This window comes from Oncorhynchus masou, chromosome 10 (genome assembly GCF_036934945.1).
Source record: "Oncorhynchus masou masou isolate Uvic2021 chromosome 10, UVic_Omas_1.1, whole genome shotgun sequence".
NCBI lineage: Eukaryota > Metazoa > Chordata > Actinopteri > Salmoniformes > Salmonidae > Oncorhynchus > Oncorhynchus masou.
In genome coordinates this window covers 10797543-10818779 of record NC_088221.1, presented here as the reverse complement: position 1 = coordinate 10818779, position 21237 = coordinate 10797543, and the positions used below count along the sequence as shown (strand labels likewise).

The window sequence follows — 21237 nt, the reverse complement described above, 5'->3', positions numbered from 1 at the left end:
TAAGGTTGCAGTGACAAATCCATAACCTGAGCGGAGACCAGATTGCATACCAGAGAGAATACTATAGACATCAAGAAAGTCAGTCAGTTCATTATTTACAATTTTCCCCAACACTTTTGATAAACAGGGCAAAATATAAATAGGTCTGTAACAGTTAGGATCTGCTTATAAAGGACGAACCGTGGCTGCCTTCCAAGCAATGGGAACCTCCCCAGAAAGGAGAGACAGGTTAAAAATATCGGAGATAGGCTTGGCGATGATAGGGGCAGCAACCTTAAAGAAAAGGTCTAATCTGACCCAGATGTTTTTTTGGGGTCAAGTTTAAGGAGCTCCTGTAGCACCTCGGACCCAGCAACTGCCTGCAGGGAGAAACTTTGTAGCGGGGCATGGGAAAAAGAGGGAGAAGCATTGGGGATAGTTGCATTAGAAGGCGTGGGAGATGAGGAAATGTTGGCCGGGCAAGGAGGCATTGTTAAGTTAAACAGGGATCCTGACTTAATGAAGTGGTGATTAAAGAGCTCAGCCATGTGCTTCTTGTCAGTAACATCAGTAACAACCACATCATTAACATTAAGGGACATGGGCAGCTGTGAGGAGGAAAGCTTATTCTCCAGGTCTTTAACCATTTTCCAGAACTTTTGGAGGTTAGACCCACAGAGAGAGAACTGCTCCTTAAAAGTAACTAACTTTGGCCTTCCGGGTAGCCTGAGTGCACTTATTTCTCATTTGCCTGAACGAGAGCCAGTCAGCCTGAGTATGCATGTGCCGAGCCTTTCACCAAATGCAATTCTTGAGGTGGAGTATCTCTGCAAGATCACGGTCGAACCAGGGGCTGAACCTGTTTTTATTTCTCACGTCTGTTAATACCACTGAAAATATCAAAAACGAAGGTCCAAACATCTTTGACAGAGACGTGAGAATCAAGCTGATTCTACACCGTTTTACAATAATAATACAACTATTAATAATAAGTTACATTTACTGATAAAATGAACTCTAAATTTGACCGCCAAGATACTTTGTTAAATTGCGCCATTCCTGGAATTACAGTTACATTTAAGTCATTTAGCAGACGCTCTTATCCAGAGCGACTTACAAATTGGTGAATTCACCTTCTGACATCCAGTGGAACAGCCACTTTACAATAGTGCATCTAAATCATTAAGGGGGGGGGGGGGGGGTGGTGGTGAGAAGGATTACTTATCTTATCCTAGGTAAGTAATCCTTCTCACCACCCCCCCCCCCCTTAATGTGGAATGTGGTATGTGGTCCTCAAGAGTTTGCCGGTGATTTGGTAGTCCCTGGAATGGAAAAGTTTGGGAACCGCTAATCTACACAATGTTCACATCAAAGAAACAAGAGACCTACTGTAAACATGATTGGTGTCCATGGGGTGGAAGTGACACCAGTGTTAGAGAACGGTTGAATGAGTGGCTTACCAAAGTAGTGAGGAGGAGTTCACCAACTGGGAGGCCTTCAGTGTTCGTGTCCTGTACAAAAAAAACAGGGTGTGGTAAGGTCATTTAATTTCTGCCGAGCACATTAGAGTAGGATTGTATTGCATTGACAGGCAGAGTGGTCTTTCAATAATCCCTTTGGCGAGATGTGCTATTGAGATCAAAGAACAGATCTGTGTGTAGCCACGTGTGCACATTTGTTTCTAATCCTTGCCGATTAGTGAGTTACGTGCACATTTTCGGTCAGCAAACAGGTTTTGTACAGACCAACCCAGGAAAAATCATGGGTGCGTGCATCAACTGCATGTGTGCTAGATGGGAGAGGGAGACATTACAGCAGGTAGGGCTACAAAATAATGACAGACCAACTAGTTAGCCAATTCAACACCTATCGTGTAGCCTGGATAGTTCTCGGTAGTTAACTATTATCATGTATTAATGTAATTGTCATGTCCAATGTCCTAAAAACGTCACCACCATAACTACAAATGGCGACACGCAGTTGATCAACGGGTACGTTAATAAATCAATGCTTACTCCGGCTGTAAAAGTCTGACACCATTGGAAAGCTGGGATTCCCCTCTGTTCAACATTGGGCATGTCACTCTTGACAACTTTAAAATATATTCTTAGATAATCCTAATTAAAAATTTAGTAATGTCTCCCATGCAGTCAATAGATCTCCCCTGAAAGGATGTTATCGATAAACAGCTACCTTGCTTTGAAGTAGGCTACTTTAGCCATTTGATTTTTTTTTAATATGGCAATACCTGAAACTGGTTGTCTAGCAAAGTTCAACAACCAATTTGACAGAGCTTGAATTTTTTTAAAGAATAATGGGCAAATGTTGACAATACATTGTGTAAAGCTCTTAGAGAGACTTACCCAGAAAGACTCACAGCTATAATTGCTGCCAAACGTGCTTCTACAAAGTATTGACTCAGGGGGTGTGAATACATATATAAATGAGATATTTCTGTATTTATTTATTTTTTTAAATTGCAAACATTTCTAAAAACATGTTTTCATGGAGTATTGCATATACATTGTTGAGGAAAATAATCCATTTAGAATTCAGGTTGTAACAATGTAGAATAAGTCAAGGGGTATGAATACTTTCTGAAGGCACTGTAACAGGCCTAATAACACATTTTATTTTGTAAAGTGGTGCCCTGCATCATACAACAATTTTCCGTTACCTTTTTGATCCAAAGTGTTAAACACCCCAAAAATGTTGGGAGTACAAAAATTAATGTCCGGCCTTGGTAAAAATTGTATAATTATGCAACAAACGTTAAATAATTTTTACTGTGTGGTGTGTTTCTCACATGGTTCCATGTGCGCTCCAGCCCAGGCTGAGGGGGGGCTGCGTAGTGTCTGTGCAGTGGGACAGCAGTGTGAGATAGCGGGGAATCATCACCTGCTGGCCCAGCTTACTGTTTAAGGACAGCTGGGCGTTGAAGCTGTAGCGCTTCAGGTGCAAGATAAGAACTCTGCATGAGGGGGAAACAGAAAGGAATGAATTTAGGGTTCTGGTGAACCTCATACCACTTCTCATTCACTTTAACATCAGATCACTGTTGTAGACACACGGGCATACCTGGGGAGTCGGCTGAATTTATGAGTCACTGTCGCCGCTTTCCTGCTGCACTTTTCACAAGAATACTCGATTTCCTCCATCTGGAACACACACGCCAACACACATTCAACTCATCTACTTCCTATTAGGTTGTGGATACTAGGTTAACTGTTTCATTGCATTAGTGCAGGGGGGGGTCAAACCTGTTTGCCTCTAGGGCCGCATTCGTTCTTCAACGAGGTCCGGAGAGCCACACTGAAAACATATTACATTTCCTTTGCTTCAAAGTTTGCTAAAAAAAAAAAGATCCTCTATCCTTAATTTTGGGAATTTGATGCTCCGACTGTCTAGCTTTCATTTCAGTGATTATTAGTAAGCTGGACAGTCAAGAAACGGTGACTGTAGCTCCATTATTTCTTCAGTTTCAATTTGGTTTTAGTCATTTTTAAAGTATATTGAATATGTCCCTCCCACCCAATTTGTTTTGTTTGGTTTTTAATAGAAAAGTTGGCCACCCATGCTTTAGTGAGTTGATATTAGGGCTGTTACGGTGACCGTATTACTGCCACACCGGTGGTCACGAGTCATGAAGGCAGTCACAGTAATTAGGAGTCTCCAAGCACTGATGCTGCTGATGGTCATTGGTAGCCTAACAATCTTGCTATCTGCCTGGTACTCAGCACTCTACTGTCCCTCTAATCACTCTGACATCAATGCAAATGTAATCAAATCTAATCAAACACTTCATGAGAGCCCATGTTGTGCAACATTTCTATAGGCTATGCAATTGCGTAAGAAAGAAGAGTGATGGCCTCTACTTAAGAGGATCCCATCAGCTTTCTATAGGCAAGGCCTTCTATATTTATATCTCAACTTAATTAATATTAAGCACATTGCTCGTCTTTACAACAGAAGTACAGCCTACCTGGCTGGCATGAAAATGAACCACAGGAAAAGAATCCTCCATTTGCTATTTAAGTGCATACAGTAGATGTATTTTTCCCACTGCCCGTTTTGAGACAGGTGCATGATAAACGGTCCATCATAATTTCACATTTTATTTAGTATATGTAAAGACAAGATTAAATCAAGAATAGTCCGATCGGCTAATTTTGTCACCTATCACTTGTGAACGATATATTATCACTTGTGAACGATGCCCAGCTTGTGTGCAATAAGGCTTTTTATAATCATAGTAGCATACCTCATGTAGCCTAGCCCATAGGCCTATAAGTAATCACAACTAGTGACCAAATAACTTCTTAAAATTAAGCACATTAATCCGCTTTACAAGGGGTGTAGAGCCTAACTGGCAACATAAGAAGCCCGCCAGTTTCAAGTTTGGGGAAGATAATTTACCATAAAAGTGTACCTTTATAATAAAAGCATTACATGCATAATCACATTTGCGGTCACTTTTGATAATGGTGTTTTCCCGCTAATGGAACATTTGCGCTTATAGACTACTGCCGTGTGCACATTGCTGCGCTTATAATTTGAAGAAATAGCCTAATAGTTTATCAACATTTTAAGCTAAACATTCTGTTCTGTTGCATCAGCCTCATTGCGTAAAAAAACAAAAAAAATATGCTAATGGTTGTATTAATTTGGCATCCCACAAGTGTTCCAGACTATGTTGGGAATATTTATTTATTGCACAGAAAATAATAGGTAAACTTTTGTACTATAAGGGATAGTAGATTGACATCGGCAAGTGCTTCTGCTCTTTGTTAGGCCTACTCATCTTGTTGGCTGACAAAGTAAATGTAGACAGTTTTTCCAATATCTTTAATATGCACCTCGGAATTGTATAAGGACACGTGCAGTTGCATCCCCGATGTGTCTGTCTTCACGTGACGGAGACCCATGTGAGTGAGAGGTGCTTCAGAGCACACAGGGAGAAGGAAATTCAAATTATTATATTCAGCCCAAGGGCACAACGGCCACTAGCCGCAAAGGGCATGGATTTCTTTAGGGGGCAACACAGCCAAACAAAGGGGATACCGCCAGGAAATCCGACACATTATCAAGTGCTTGTCAAATTGTGAATGAGAGACTGATTAAGTGTGAACAGCCTGCACAAAAAACAAAGCAGAGCTCATGCCTTTCATGTGACTTTTTCAAATCATCATCATTAGAGTCGCATCATGCAGCCTTGGAATGTATAACAAATATAAACAAGGATCCCAATGTTTGTAGAACTAACGTTACATAAATAACTCTAAATTAAGCATATAGGAGTACCTGTTTCTTTAACTGCTCAACATAGAATGTGCTCACTCTCAAATCGTTTGAGAAAATTTCAGCTTTGTTCAATTGTATTCTTCATACTATAAAACATAAAATAATGGCATGGGATTCTAAGAAAATGTCTGTGAAATGAGTATAGCCCACAGCAATATGGCAAAGCCAGATAAGGACAACACGGAGTATGCTATTCTGTTCTTCTGAAATGGACTACATTTTCTTCATATCATGTTTCTTTAGACCAGTCTAAAATAAATATTGGATTTATTGTGAAAGTGAAGGCCATACTACATGGATTTATTAGACTTTTTTTAAATGTAGATGTCCAAAGGTCTGTATCAGTGGCTTGTAGGCTACGTGTGGAAGCCAGGAATTGCTAAATGGGTTCATGTTAATTGATCATTAGGTCAATTGACCATTAGGTCACTTACCGATTAGGTCAATTACCGTGAGACCGGCAGTTATTTGTTATTTACAATATATTTGGACAGGAGCTAGCCTGGTGGTTTTTGAGGACAGCGGACACGCACCCTGAAGAAGAGGTCCAGAGAGTCCTGGATGGACCGGAGAGGGATGGTCTTCTTCCTGCGAGGCAGGTCAATGGACAGGTCGTTGAACTGCTCCCGTTTGGTCACCACTTCTCCACAGCTGAAACCACACAATAGCACAACCTTTTTTCATGATTTGTTGTTTATAACATGACATTCAGTCGGTCTTTATGACAACTTCATATGCTTAGGAAGGGTAATACCATAAAAGCTAAAGGTATGGACTATTAAAAGCTAAATCTATGGCGTCTAATACACGTCCATTATTTTATTTTCCATCAGGGAAGAGATGTACCACCCAGAAATCCAGTCTGATGATTCACTCACCCTTTGCAGGTGATGGTGTGCTGCACCTCAAATTCCATGTTGACCACCACGGGGCAGGTGTACGTGTGTGAGGTGTCCGCCTCCTCCCCAGGCCTGACCGCGGCTGCCTGCTGGGGGGCCTCGTCCCACGCCGCCGATTCACTCTTCCAGCTCTTGTTCACTTTCTCCATGTCCTCCTTAAGCTGGTCCAGACACTGGCTCAGGAACTCATGGGCGTCCTAGAGGGGGGGGGGTGAGTGTACAGAGCTACAAAGGAGCCAAAATGGTTGTGGTGCAAATATTATAGGTCTTACGTTCTGCATGTATCCAGAGAAGCGCTCAGCTGTGGAGGAGATGGAACTCTTCACTCTCCTCAGCAGGTCTTTCTTTACCTCGGGGCACGAGATGTCCTTCTTGGCCAGCAAGTGGGCAAAGCGTCTGCATGCACAACAGAGAGGAGGGTCAGTGAGGGTGCAGGGCAGGTACACAAATCAGCTGAGCAGTTAGAGAAATAATGAGTCATAGCCATGAAAACACTAACATTGAATTTACTCTTTTAAAAGCTGTTTTTGTTTCGGTGGCTTAAAGTGGAAATATTGACTCTACTCAGTTGGTAGAGCATGGCACTTGCAACGCCAGGGTTGTGGGTTTGATTCCTACAAGGGACCAGTACAAAAATATGTGCACTCACTACTGTGAGTCGCTCTAGATAAGAGCATCTGCTAAATGACTAAAATGTGGTTGTTTTTATTTTAAAAAATTAAAGGGTGACTGCAGTAACAGTAGGCTACCTGAGTAGGGCGTTGGCGGGGATCTTCTTCCATGGGATTCCCTGCTTCAGAAGGTCATTGGAGAATGACGGCAGGCTGAAGAGAGACTGCAGGATGGCATTCATGTAACACGTGTTGCCCAGGTTGGAGAATCTGCACAAAGAGGTTAGAGAAAACTAAGTATAACTCCATCCATGTACCACAACCACTGGTGAAAAGGCATGTTTTCAACTGAAAGTATCTACTTCGGCACATTAGGCCTGTAAGCGACAACAAAAAAGTCTGTTGACCGAAATGTCTTCTTTCGACCAATCAATTGGCTGACATTCTTGTGTATTTTTCCATTTACACACCCTGTGTGTTTTAATAAAATCAACTCTATGTATTAAGCTTTGATGCTTTAATTTTTAAGAGCCTAAGCCGTTGGGGGGGGGGGGGGTGTTCAAAGCTGACATATGGAATTGTTTTGAGATGGTCACACTATGGATCATTTATCCATTTGATTTTGAATATCAAGGACCCCTTTATATTAAAAAACAACAACATTGGGATACCTAAAAACATACTACCATAAAATGGCAAAAAATATATTCAAAATAAATCAGAAACAAGGTTGAAGTGTTTGTCCTATATCTGGGAGATGAGAAAGCTCATGATATACAGTGCCTTCAAAGGGGATTCAGACCCCTTTACTGTTTTCACATTAGGTTAGAGCCTTATTTTAAAATATATTGAACTGTCCACCCCCATCAATCGAGACACAATAACCCATAATGACAGGGCAAAAACAGGTTTAGAAATGTTTGCCAATTTAGTAAAAATAAAAAAACGGAAATATCACATAGGTATTCAGATCATTTACTCAGTACTTTGTTGAAGCACCTTTGGCAGCAATTACAGCCTTGATTCCTTTTGATGCTACAAGCTTGGCACACTTGCATTTGGGTAGTTTCTCCCATTCTTCTCTGCAGATCCTCTCAGGCTTTGCCAGGTTGGATGGAGAGCGTTGCTGCACAGCTATTTTCAGGTCTCTCCAGGGATGTTCGATCAGGTTCAAGTCCGGGCTCTGACTGGGCCACTGAAGGACATTCCGAGACTTGTCCGGAAGCCACTCCTACGTTGTCATGGCCGTGTGGTAAGGGTCGTTGTCATGTTGGAAGGTGAATCTTCGCCCCAGTCTGAGGTCCTGAGCAGGTTTTCATTAAGGATCTCTGTGCCCCGTTCATCTTTGTCTCGCTCCGGACTAGTCTCCCAGTCCCTGCCGCTGAAAAACATCCCAACAGAATGGTGCTGCCACCACCATGCTTCACCGTATGGATGGTGCCAAGTTTCTTCCAGATGTGACGCTTGGAATTCAGGCCAAAGAATTCAAACTTGGTTTCACCAGACCAGAGATTTTTGGCAAACTCAAAGCAGGCTGTCACATGCCTTTTACTGAGGCGTGGCTTCTGTCTGGCCACTCTACCATAAAGGCCTGATTGGTGGTATGCTGTAGAGATGGTTGTCCTTCTGGAAGGTTCTCCCATCTCCACAGAGGAACTCCAGAGCTCTGTCAGAGATACCATTGGGTTCTTGGTCACCTCCCTGACCAATGCCCTTATCAATGCCCCCGATTGCTCAGTTTGGCCAGGTGGCCAGCTTTAGGAAGAGTCTTGTTGGTACCAAAATTCTTCCATTTAAGAATGATGGATGCCTCTGTTCTTGGGGACCTTCAATGCTGAAGACATTTTTTGGTAACATTCCCCAGATCTGTGCCTCAACACAATCCTGTCTCAGCGCTTTACGGACAATTCCTTTGACCGCTCATGGCTTGGTTTTTGTTCTGACATGCACTGTCAACTGTGGGATCTTATATAAACAGGTGTGTGCCTTTCCAAATCATGTCCAATCAATTTAATTTAACACAGGCGGACTCCAATCAATTTGAAGAAACATCAAGGATGATCAATGGAAACAGGATGCACCGGAGCTCAATTTCGAGTCTCATAGCAAGGGTCTGAATACTTATGTAAATAAGGTTTGTTTTTAAGACATTTGCAAAAATAAAAGAAACAGCTTCTGCTTTCATTATAGGATATTGTGTGTAGATCTGAGGAATTATTTTCATTTACTCCCTTTTAGAACAAGGCTGTAATGTAACAAAACAAATGGAAATCTGAATATTTTCCAAAGGTACACATCACATTTTCATTTTTTTTTTTTTTAAATAGTGTTATTTTACATTTACATTTACATTTAAGTCATTTAGCAGACGCTCTTATCCAGAGCGACTTACAAATTGGTGAATTCACCTTCTGACATCCAGTGGAACAGCCATTTTAAACATGTTTGAGGTGGGTAACAAACCTTATTTCATACTTACATAAAACAAATAATAATACTGGTGCTGGTTACCTTCAGACAAGTCCCGTGACACTTGTGGGGGTTGTAAAGCAAAACGGAGAATCTCCCCTTTCCACAGTGGACTCACAGTTTGTAGCCTAAACGGTTCGGAAGCTAAAAACAGAATTTGGCACATCGACACTATGGACTTCAGACGAGTCACGTGACACTTGTCCGTGGTCGTTGAGCAAAACGGAGACCACCATCATGTTTGTTTGAGTCTACCCTTTCCACAGTGGTTTAGTTAGGACGCTACAGATGTTTGTCTCGTGGTCTGACAAACATTGCTCTAGCTATGCCACCTTTCACTGCAGATGTGAAAGGGCGACATTGGCGGATTGAGACTGATCCAATGAAAAAAATAGATATCACTAGGTTAAACTGACGGATTTTGATGGGGATTTTTGTATTACGTTACTTTGCGTCAATCGAGTCTAGAGGGGTTAAGCGCACTCTGATGAAATAAGTCGAATGACTCAAGAGGGAGCCAGAGAACAAGATCGCCAGAATAATAAAATCTTAACCTGAACCTTATACCATCCTCCTCCCGTTCCTGCTGGCTTTCACAGACTCTGCCGAAGTTGCCAGTAATAAGCTACATGAGTCGTGGGCAACCATTACCATGTGGAATGCCAATTTGTCTTAAGACTTCTACCAATCTGCATGCCAGTTCTTTCATGGAACGGTTTAATTTATAATAACGTCTTCGTATCTCAATCATTGTCATGTGGTTAATCAAACTTGTATCCAAATGAAAATTATACAAACTTAAAAAGTTACTTATACTGCCATCTAACTAAAAAACAATCACCTACATAAGCAAACAAATAAAAAATATTGCAGCCTGCAGGTTGAAAATATCCTGATAGAAATAAATAACATTTGCAGACAGGCCATGGCCACAAACTTTAAACATTGTATCAACTATTAACTTGGGTCTGACCCAAAGCAGATGATAGCAAACTTGCATAAGATATTCTGGGCCTTCCAAGTTTCCCGTGCCAGTGAGCTCGGGACAGACACAGGCATAAGAAATAATCAGGTAGGCCTATTTGATGACATTTCCACTGGATCAGATCATTATATTTTTCCCTTTCATGCTGAGTAGTTATTGAAAAGAGTGCTGGAAATATTTTTTTAAATAAACTCAGCAAAAAAAGAAACGTCCCTTTTTCAGGACCCTATCTTTCAAGGATGATCCAAATAACTTCACAGATCTTCATTGTAAAGGGTTTAAACACTTTTCCATGCTTCTTCATAAACAATTAATGAACATGCACCTGTGGAACAGTCAAAGATAAACAGCTTACAGACAGACAATTAAGGTCACGGTTATGAAAAGTTAGGACACTAAAGAGGCCTTTCTACTGACTCTGACAAACACCAAAAGAAAGATGCCCAGGGTCCCTGCTCATCTGCGCCTTAGGCTTGCTGCAAGGAGGCATGAGGACTGCAGATGTAGCCAGGGCAATAAATTGCAATGTCCGTACTGAGACGCCTAAGACAGCGTTACAGGAAAACAGGACGGACAGCTGATTGTCCTCACAGTGGCAGACCACGTGTAACAACACCTGCACAGGATTGGTACATCCGAACATCACACATACGGAACAGGTACAGGATGGCAACAACTGCCGGAGTGACATCAGGAACGCACAATCCCTCCATCAGTGCTGAGACGGTACACAATAGGCTGAGAGAGGCTGGACTGAGGGCTTGTAGGCCTGTTGTAAGGAAGGTCCTCACCAGACATCACCGCCAACAACGTCAGCTATGGGCACAAACCCACCGTCGCTGGACCAGACAGGACTGGCAAAAAGTGCTCTTCAGTAACGAGTCGCGGTTTGGTCTCACCAGGGGTGATGGTCAGATTCGTGTTTATCGTCGAAGGAATGAGCATTACACCAAGGCCTTCTACTCTGGAGCGGGATCGATTTGGAGGAGGAAGGTCCATCATGGTCTGGGGCGGTGTGTCACAGCATCATTGGACTGAGCTTGTTGTCATTGCAGGCAATCAGGCAAACTCTGTGCATTACAGGGAAGACATCCTCCTCCCTCATATGGTACCCGTCCTGCAGGCTCATGCTGACATAACCCTCCAGCATGACAATGCCACCAGCCATACTGCTCGTTCTGTGGGGATTTCCTGCAAGACAGGAATGTCAGTGTTCTTCCATGGCCAGCAAAGAGCCCGGATCTCAACCCCATTGAGCACGTCAGGGACCTGTTGGATCGGAGGGTGAGGGCCATTCCCCCCAGAAATGTCCGGGAACTTGGAGGTGCCTTGGTGGAAGAGTGGGGTAACATCTCACAGCAAGAACTGGAAAATTTGGTGCAGTCCATGAGGAGATGCACTGCAGTACTTAATGCAGGTGGTGGCCACACCAGATACTGACTGTTACTTTTGATTTTGACCCCCCCTTTGTTCAGGGATAAATTATTCAATTTCTGTCCACGTCTGTGGAACTTCAGTTCAGTTTATGTCTCCGTTGTTTAATCTTGTTATGTTCATACAAATACTTACACATGTTCAGTCTGCTGAAAATAAACAATTGATAGTGAGAGGACGATTATTTTTTTTGCCTAGTTTACATAGAGGAACTGTCATTCTCAATAGATATAAAAAACAGACCGTTTGCTTGCTGTTCGAGGTTGAGAAAACATTACTTTGAGAAGCTCCACAGCTCATTAGTGGTGGTGCATTCAGCCAATCAGAAATACTATCAGATCCCCAAATGGGCACATTTATAGGCCTTCATTTGCACGCAGGCCAGGTAGCCTATAGGCCTACTTCCATGCGTAATCAGGTGCGCGTCATTACTAAAAATTGACAGGAGCGCTCAATACAAAAGACTAACTAAATTGACAAAACTCGTAAAAGTAATTAAATAAACCCATACTTGTTTCTCACAAGTGTAGCATAGGTTGTGCGCTCTGCAAACAATAACCAAACAAACATTGTAGATTAAAAAATATAGGAATTAACAGCAAATGTACTGCTGGTGATTTATGTAATGTAGAATTGATAGACACTAACTCAAACAATTCACACAATGAAGTTAAGAACCAATGAATGTGCACAAATTGGCAGGAGAGCGCGCATTCTGGAGAGAGATGTGCATTGTGCATCTTAGCCACACTCCCCTTCTTCTTGGACTGTGCCATCCACGCAGCTGACACAGTGGATTAGTTTTGGCCTCCATAATGGATTAGATCACAGAGATGGGCGTGAATAAGACCGGTGTCTCGTGTTCCTTAAATTGTATTTGCAACTGCTTGACAAAAAAATAAAAAAATCTTGGTCGACCAACAGCCTATCGACCAAACAATCGACTAATTGGGGTCAGCCGTATGGCACATTCATAACGAGCATTAACAGATATAGTAAATCACACATTACTGATACGTGGGCAGCACTATAAAAGCCCCTCATTGACTCCGGAGGTTATCTTTAGAATTATCAGTATAACCCTGGGATGTCTCCTTACCCTTGCAGTGGAGGCTGGGGCTGGGCCAGAGTGGATGGTCTTGGCTTGTTCCAGCCACCGTAGTCCAGCATGGGGCGCACTTTCTTGAAGGGGGTCGAGTGATTGGGTAACATGAGACTTCTCTTAGCCGAGGTGGTCTGGGATGTACTGGATGGCCTGTGGAGGGAATGACAAACGTTGAAGAAGTCAAAGTGTGGCAGCATCTTAATGATGCATAAGAATGTTTTCTTAACATCCATGGGACAACCTGGTTAAATTAAGGCGCAAAAAAAAAATAACTTACCTGTCGAGGAAAGAGTGACTCGTGGAGTAGTCTTTGGTCACTGATCGGCTGCCGTAGAATGACGTGGGCTGAAGTGGCGCTGGAACCAGTAAAACTGGTGGGAAAGGTAGACAGTTATCACAGGGCGACTAGAGACGACACAGTTCTAGTCTGGAGAAGGTCATCTCAGTCTGACGAGGGCATACCAGAGCAGCGGTTCTCCTCTGCCTGTTTCAGCTTGTCTTTGCAGCTCAGCAGAAACTTCCTGGAGGGGTCCGACATGGTCTTGTTGTTGCTGAGATACAAGAAACAGTTTAGATTCACTGGTGCACAACTCTGCCCTACAAAGGCAAAGTGTAGTAACAGCAAATTTGGTCAAAAAGTTTTGATCTGTTGTAATGGCAGTTTCCCTTTTACGCTAAACCGGTGCTGCTAAAATCATGGCCGTCACTGTAAAAACACCTACCCCCTCACCCCCACTCGCTAGACACCCCGAGGCCGCAATGGACATAAGCTTAAATTGACAAGAAAGGGATGTGAAGTCTACCCTTTGCTTGGTAAAGTATACCTGGATGAGTCATTCTCCTTGGGGTAGTCCTTAGTCAGGTCGCTGTCAGAGGTGAGGTGTCTCTTCCTCTTCTCAATCCTGAAGGGGCAAAAGATGGTTCTGAAGATGATGAATATGAAGTACACATTTTTAAAATGTCACTTTAAGAGTGGTTATGAGACCAATGCACACACGAAGACGAAAGCCTCTGTCAAATGAAGAAATGCAATCTCAGGAGAAAGGCTAGCAAGACAAAAGAGTGGTGGAAGAGGTTGTGATTCTATACCCCTCACCCAGAAGTACGCACTTGTTCATTCCCCCATGTGAACTCAAAAGTCCAATCCACTGAAATAAATTAGGGGGGAAAGTATGAGTGCGGTCAGGACGCAGCCTGCGTGTGATGCTTTATCTACCTGGATGATTGGTGTGTTGGCTTGCCTACCTGTTCTCAGACAGCCCACTGCGGGAAGGTGTGGAGGTGACTCTGCTGGGACTGCTCAGAGGTTTGCGGGGCATCGTCTCCTCCCTGTTGTCCACACTGGGTCGCCTGGGTGTTGTCTGAAACAGAGCAAGATTTAAATAAGTAATATTTTCAGAGAAGCAAAAACCAGGAACCGTATGGTTGTAAATGACAGGTACTTTCTTACAACAACTCTTTACCTGTCGTTCTCCAGGTGGGCTAATCTCTTTCTTTATGGATCGATTCCCGAGCACACTGAAGCTTGCACTTCCCTGGGATGTCTTTAGAACTACAAGAAAACAGCACTTGTCTAACAGAAGGACACCAGTTCTGCAGGAAATCATCCAAATTCGTAGAAACAGTTAATGATATACAAGTTCCAATAGATTGTTACCTGTTGGTTTTCCCTGCTTCAACTTCTCAAGATATTCTTTCATTTTCTCAGCCACAGCAGTGGGAATTCTCTCAAGGGTGACTACACTGCCATCCTTAAGAGACACCACAATTCGTTGCATAGTGTGCATGGACTGCATCATGACATTCTTCACATTATGGTTGAGCTGAAAGCATAGACATATATAATGAACATACTTTTTTGCCCCACTGTATTTAGTCAACCACCAACTGTGCAAGTTCTCCCACTTAAAAAGATGAGGCCTGTAATTTGTCATAGGTACACTTCAACTATGACAGACAAAATAAATAAAAAAATGCAGAAAATCACATTGTAAGATTTTTAATTTATTTATTTGCAAATTATGGTGGAAAATAAGTATTTGGTCACCTACAAACAAGCAAGATTTCTGACTCTCACAGACCTGTAACTTCTTCTTTAAGAGGCTCCTCTGTCCTCCACTCGTTACCTGTATTAATGGCACCTATTTGAACTTGTTATCAGTATAAAAGACACCTGTCCACAACCTCAAACAGTCACACTCCAAACTCCACTATGGCCAAGACCAAAGAGCTGTCAAAGGACACTAGAAACAAAATTGTAGACCTGCACCAGGCTGGGAACACTGAATCTGCAATAGGTAAGCAGCTTGGTTTGAAGAAATCAACTGTGGGAGCAATTATTAGGAAATGGAAGACATACAATAATCTCCCTCGATCTGGGGCTCCACACAAGATCTCACCCCGTGGGGTCAAAATGATCACAAGAACGGTGTGCAAAAATCCCAGAACCACACGGGGGGACCTAGTGAATGACCTGCAGAGAGCTGGGACCAAAGTAACAAAGCCTACCATCAGTAACACACTACGCCGCCAGGGACTCAAATCTTGCAGTGCCAGACGTGTCCCCCTGCTTAAGCCAGCACATGTCCAGGCCCGTCTGAAGTTTGCTAGAGAGCATTTGGATGATCCAGAAGAAGATTGTCATATGGTCAGATGAAACCAAAATATAACTTTTTGGTAAAAACTCAACTCGTCGTGTTTGGAGGACAAAGAATGCCGAATTGCATCCAAAGAACACCATACGTACTGTGAAGCATGGGGGTGGAAACATCATGCTTTGGGGCTGTTTTTCTGCAAAGGGACCAGGACGACTGATCCATGTAAAGGAAAGGGGCCATGTATCGTGAGATTGAGTGAAAACCTCCTTCCATCAGCAAGGGCATTGATGATGAAACGTGGCTGGGTCTTTCAGCATGACAATGATCCCAAACACACCGCCCGGGCAATGAGGAGTGGCTTCGTAAGAAGCATTTCAAGGTCCTGGAGTGGCCTAGCCAGTCTCCAGATCTCAACCCCATAGAAAATCTTTGGAGGGAGTTGAAAGTCCGTGTTGCCCAGCAACAGCCCCAAAACATCACTGCTCTAGAGGAGATCTGCATGGAGGAATGGGCCAAAATACCAGCAACAGTGTGTGAAAACCTTGAAGACTTACAGAACACGTTTGACCTCTGTCATTGCCAACAAAGGGTATATAAAAGTATTGCGAAACTTTTGTTATTGACCAACTACTTATTTTCCACCATAATTTGCAAATAAAATTCATTTAAAAAAATCCTACAATGTGAATTTCTGGATTTTTTCTCTCATTTTGTCTGTCATAGTTGAAGTGTACCTATGATGAAAATTACAGGCCTCTCATCTTTTTAAGTGGGAGAACTTGCACAATTGGTGGCTGACTAAATACTTTTTTGCCCCACTGTATACTATATCAAGACGATTCGATACACAAGCTCCGATTAGGGATGTTAAGTTTCAACGAGATGCAGCAAAGATAAAACTGCATCGGTCCGAGAGACCCCAAATGATCCAAATGTAGCATGCATATTTGAGATTGTTCAAAGAAGCCACCCTTTGCCTTGATGACAGCTTTGCACAACCTTGGCAGTCTCTCAACCAGCTTCATTAGGTGGTCACCTGGAATGCATTTCAATTAACAGGTGTGCCTTGTTAAGTTATTTTGTGGAATTTCTTTCCTTCTTAATGCGTTTGAGCCAATCAGTTGTGTTGTGACATGGTAGGGGTGGTATACAGAAGATAGCCCTATGCGGCAAAAGACCAAGTCCATATTATGTCAAGAACAGCTCAAAAAAGCAAAGTGAAACGACAGTCCATCATTACTTTAAGAAATTAAGGTAGTCAATCTGGAAAATTTCAAGAAGTTTGTAAGTTTCTTCAAGTACAGTCGCAAAAACCATCAAGTGCTATGATGAAACTGTCATGAAGACCGCCACAGGAAAGTAAGACCCAGAGTTACCTCCGCTGCAGAGGATAAGTTCTTTAGAGTTAACTACACCTCAGATTGCCGCCCAAATAAATGCATCAGAGTTCAAGTAACAGACACATCTCAACATCAACTGTTCATAGGAGACTGCGTGACTCAGGCCTTCATGGTAAAATTGCTGCAAAAAAAAACACTACTAAAGGGCACCAATAAGAAGGGACTGACTTGCTTGGGCCAAGAAACAAGCAATGGACATTAGACAGGTGTAAATCTCTAGTTTAGTCTGATGAGTCCAAATGACATTTTTTGTTCCAACCGCTGTGTCTTTGTGAGATGCAGAGTAGGTGAACAGATGATCTAGGCATGTGTGGTTCCCACAGTGAAACATGGAGGAGGTGTGATGGTGCTTTGATGGTGACCCTGTCTGTGATTTATTTAGAATTCAAGGCACTTAACCAACATGGCTACCACAGCATTCTGCAGTGATATGTCATCAAATCTGGTTTGAACATAGTGGGACTATCATTTGTTTCTCAACAGGACAATGACCCAACACACCTCCAGGCTGTGTAAGGGCTAGTTGACAGAGAAGGAATGATGGAGTGCTGCATCAGATGACGACCTGGCCTCCACAATCACCTGACCTCAACCCAATTGGGATGGTTTGAGATGAGTTGGACTGCAGAGTGAAGGAAAAGCAGCCAACAAGTGCTCAGCATATGTGGAAACTCCTTCAAGACTGTTGGAAAAGCATTCCAGGTGAAGCTGCTTGAGAGAATGCCAAGAGCGTGCAAAGCTGTCATTCAAGGCAAAGGGTGGCTATTTGAAGAATCTCAAATATTTTGATTTGTTTAACACTTTTTTGGTTACTACAGGATTCCATATGTATTTTTTTATTTAACCTTTTAACTAGGCAATTCGGTTAAGAATAAATTATTATTTTCAATGTCGGGCTACTGGGGAACAGTGGGTTAACTGCCTTGTTCAGGGGTAGGGCGACAGATTTTTTTACCTTGTCACCTCATGGATTTGATTCAGTAACCTTTCAGTTACTGGCCCAATGCTCTAACCACTAGGCTACATGACACCATATGTGTTATTTCATAGTTTGGATGTTTTCACGATTATTATACAATGTAGACAAAAGTACAAATAAAGAAAAAACCTTGAATCCGTCGGTGTCCAAACTTTTGACTGGTACTGTAACTTAAGACTTCTTAACATACACAATTTCAGCTATTCAAGTCCAATGTAATCATGCCATTTTGTTAGGTGAATGAGCACATATAGGGAAAACTATTACCTGGAAACTTTTGAGTGCACCACCGGCATTGAACTTCAGGCACAGGTTGACTTTGTTATCCTTCTCAAGAACCTCGAAGGTCCCCTCCTTCCATCGAGTGGTGCCCACGTCTATGCTATTGTAGCGTATTTTGACAACGCTTCCGCTGGAGAGCTTGGGCACTGCTGCTGCCATTAGTGATTGTCAGGGTTGTGCTCTCCAAATAAACCTAATGGAAGGGAAAAGTAGATTGTGTGCAAACAAGGACATATTTTTTAAATTTGGCTTGGGCGGTATACCGGATATTTGGAAATAGCCACGGGATTGCTTTTCAATACCGTCAAAACTATTTCGATTTGTTTTAATTATAAATTTGAATGTGTAGCTACTTAAGTAAATACCTGCAGTCAACTTGTGCAATACAATAGGAGATAAATTGATTAACAGCAGTCCCCAGTCATGTGGTATTTGTTTACAAGCATACAATGAGAGCCTTGTGAGTCACTGTTTGTTGTGCAGCACGCGACAGGTGATCTCGTTACAGTAAGGAATTCACAACGGAATGTTTGCGAGCTAAATATCTTATGTTAACTGTCTAAAATGTGCTAAATGCTATGCAGGTGTGCATTTGTTTGCTAATTTAGTAGCTAGTTAGTCATCTAGCTAAGTGCTTAGCTCATTGCAAAATTAAGCTCTGCTTGGTAATAGCAGTGAATTCCATCCTGGATCAAGTATTTGTTTTGTGCATGCAGCAAACTGAGTAGCATGCACTTTTGAATTATTTGTATAATTTTGAGCTGAGATGTGTGTCCTGCAAATAGTTTAGGTCAGAGACAGTATAAAATGTTCGCAATGTGTTCATTAGCATTTAGTTTACATTCACCTTTAGATCTCAGAGGCTCAGTGGGGTTTGAAAATAGTGCCCCTTGTGTTCAGTGCAAGTATTACAGAATATCACAGGATATTACAAGAACAATATGAAGGTATGACAATCTGGATACCGCCCACGACTACTTTAAATATATTTTTAACATTTAGAGCACGAGAGCAGTAACTGAGTCGTCCAGTAACTTTTAACACATTGTTGGCGCAACACCAGTTGTTCTGTCCTATGGGTAAATCTGGTTTGAAAGGGAACACTATGCCAAAATACTTGAATTAAATAATATACGGTGCAGACCAGTGCACGTGACCTGGGCAAATTTTTCAAGCTGTAACTTTAAATGTTCTGCTTATGTTTGGTCACATGGTGTTCTTATTTGGCAGTGACAAATGTTTGCATGATGCAATTTCGTTTTTAACCTATTCAGGGAGGGGGTTCACTTGCTTACCGAATTGCAAGTAAAGTCTTGGGAAGCTCTGCTAGGCAGGGAAGTGTGTGGCATTATCCACAACAATCAAAGGTATTGTTTACGCATTACCCATTGGGCTGCAGTGTATTACGACAAGCATCCTTAGCCACTTGGTTAGTCCAATTGGTTAAATTTAGCTAGCAAGCAAGTGACATAGCTAGACAGAGGGGGAACTAACGTTACTTAGCTAGCTATAATCGAACTGGCATAACGATGCTTAGCTAAGTATGCCCCCATTGTATGACAAATAGCCATGTTCAGAGATTCAACCTTATCTACAGGGATCTCCCAAACTAATGTAAAAGAGGGGCACTGCGCAAACTTGTGGACTTACATATGTTATTCTTTTAGACGAGGGATGCAAAAAACATACCTGTGGGCATAGCGGGACAAGAAAGCAAGAACAGTAATTGTAAAAGCAAGCCAGCATGATAGTATGTGCTGCTATGGTGATTTCCGCAACAACAAAAATATAGCAAATCAACACTAGGACAGATGGCAAAAGTAAAAAAAATATTTTAAGATGTTTTATTTTTTGCCCACCCTACAAATGACTATAGCTGTCCACTAATACAGGACAAGTAATGGCCCGGTGCACTATTTTTTAAGAAATATAAAACTATTTATATTATACCACATACTATTTTGTGCAAGGACGCTGTCGGTGTGATCGAAGCGTTATGCCTACAGCGTCATTGCGCAAAATGGTATGCAGCATCATCTGGATACCATTGCTTCCATTTCTATCAAGCCGTCTACGCATATAGTTTGAGCAAACATTCGATAAATCCAACATTTGTACACACAAAACGCACTGCAACTGCCTCCGCAATGCTGCAAGGCAAACGCAGCGTTCTATTGGAAATTAATGCACTTCTAGTATTCCAACATGCAACAAAGCTGTCCGTGTGACCGAGGCGTTACACAACTCTGCAAGCGTAATCATGTCCAAATACATTTGGTTGCTTGTAAATGTTTTATTTACACCTTTTTTGGACGTACATACAAGCCATAAAGGGAGTAAATGTAGATAGTTCCTAAGCGAAACTCCATACTGTAGTTGGTGTGTAATGAACGTATTTTGACATTAATACGCTTTCAGAGCTGTCTAATTCGTTTGAATCGGAGCTTCCTGGGCAAACATCTCTGACGCACAGATACGGTCTGGGGCAGGGAGGACACAACCACACTACACTCGAATGAGTTTCTGTTGGCTAGATAACTGCTATGATGCACCGCTAACCACTAGTTAGTTAGCTAACCTTAGCTAGCTTAGTAGCTAGGCTGCTGGCTAACTGAATATTACGAGATGAGAATGACGCCCCCAAAACAACTCAGCAAAACAACATTGGATAGTTACACATCTAACTAGCTGTGAAAGTCTAGCCGTGTCCCGTGCACGAGCAAGTTCGTAACTAACGATAGCTGGCTGCTGAAAAGGACAAGAAATAGCTAGCTAATTTGATTTTTGTCATTTGGAGATAAACATCGCCTTGACTTAATTACAAGACAAGGAACACTTGCCTTTGAATGAAATATCCCTTCAACGAAACTTGTAAATTATAATATTTTTGTTTTAAATCCTCGGGGAGTAGTAAGTTGGTTTAGCCGGCATTCGTTGGCCCCAGTATTATGTTGTTGACAGTGTGGTCCGCACGACGTTTTCCTCCAGTACTCGATGATGGCGGGAATGTGAAAATCTAGAGGAAATGATATACGAGAACACATATCACATGTCTTCTCGCGATACTTAACCACGATGAATTGACACCAAAGATGGTGAAAAAAATGAAGATAGTTCACTCATGCCGTTAAGCATCGCAAAATATGATCAGTTCCGGTTTACTTAACAGGGCGTGTCTACCATAGACACCAATGCA

At 42.2% G+C, this 21237-nt stretch overlaps 1 protein-coding gene across 2 annotated transcripts in view; it reads right to left on the bottom strand.

Annotated features, from left to right (window-relative positions):
• Positions 1-21043, bottom strand: part of LOC135547119 (ubiquitin carboxyl-terminal hydrolase 37-like) — a 30263-nt gene extending 9220 nt beyond the window's left edge. Inside the window, exons 1-16 of one of the 2 annotated variants that reach the window (XM_064975819.1) lie at positions 20882-21043; positions 18027-18234; positions 14441-14606; positions 14247-14335; positions 14029-14144; positions 13608-13685; positions 13246-13334; positions 13061-13154; positions 12778-12933; positions 6929-7060; positions 6452-6575; positions 6159-6376; positions 5814-5931; positions 3058-3137; positions 2786-2950; positions 1440-1490 (exon numbers count right to left, since the gene is read on the bottom strand). In XM_064975819.1, the coding sequence (XP_064831891.1) occupies positions 1440-1490; positions 2786-2950; positions 3058-3137; positions 5814-5931; positions 6159-6376; positions 6452-6575; positions 6929-7060; positions 12778-12933; positions 13061-13154; positions 13246-13334; positions 13608-13685; positions 14029-14144; positions 14247-14335; positions 14441-14606; positions 18027-18200 (1850 nt within the window). In that variant the 5' untranslated portion in view covers positions 18201-18234; positions 20882-21043. The remainder of the gene's footprint in view (positions 1-1439; positions 1491-2785; positions 2951-3057; positions 3138-5813; positions 5932-6158; positions 6377-6451; positions 6576-6928; positions 7061-12777; positions 12934-13060; positions 13155-13245; positions 13335-13607; positions 13686-14028; positions 14145-14246; positions 14336-14440; positions 14607-18026; positions 18235-20881) is intronic. The other variant, XM_064975820.1, reaches the window with a different exon arrangement.
• Positions 21044-21237: the final 194 nt, after the last annotated feature.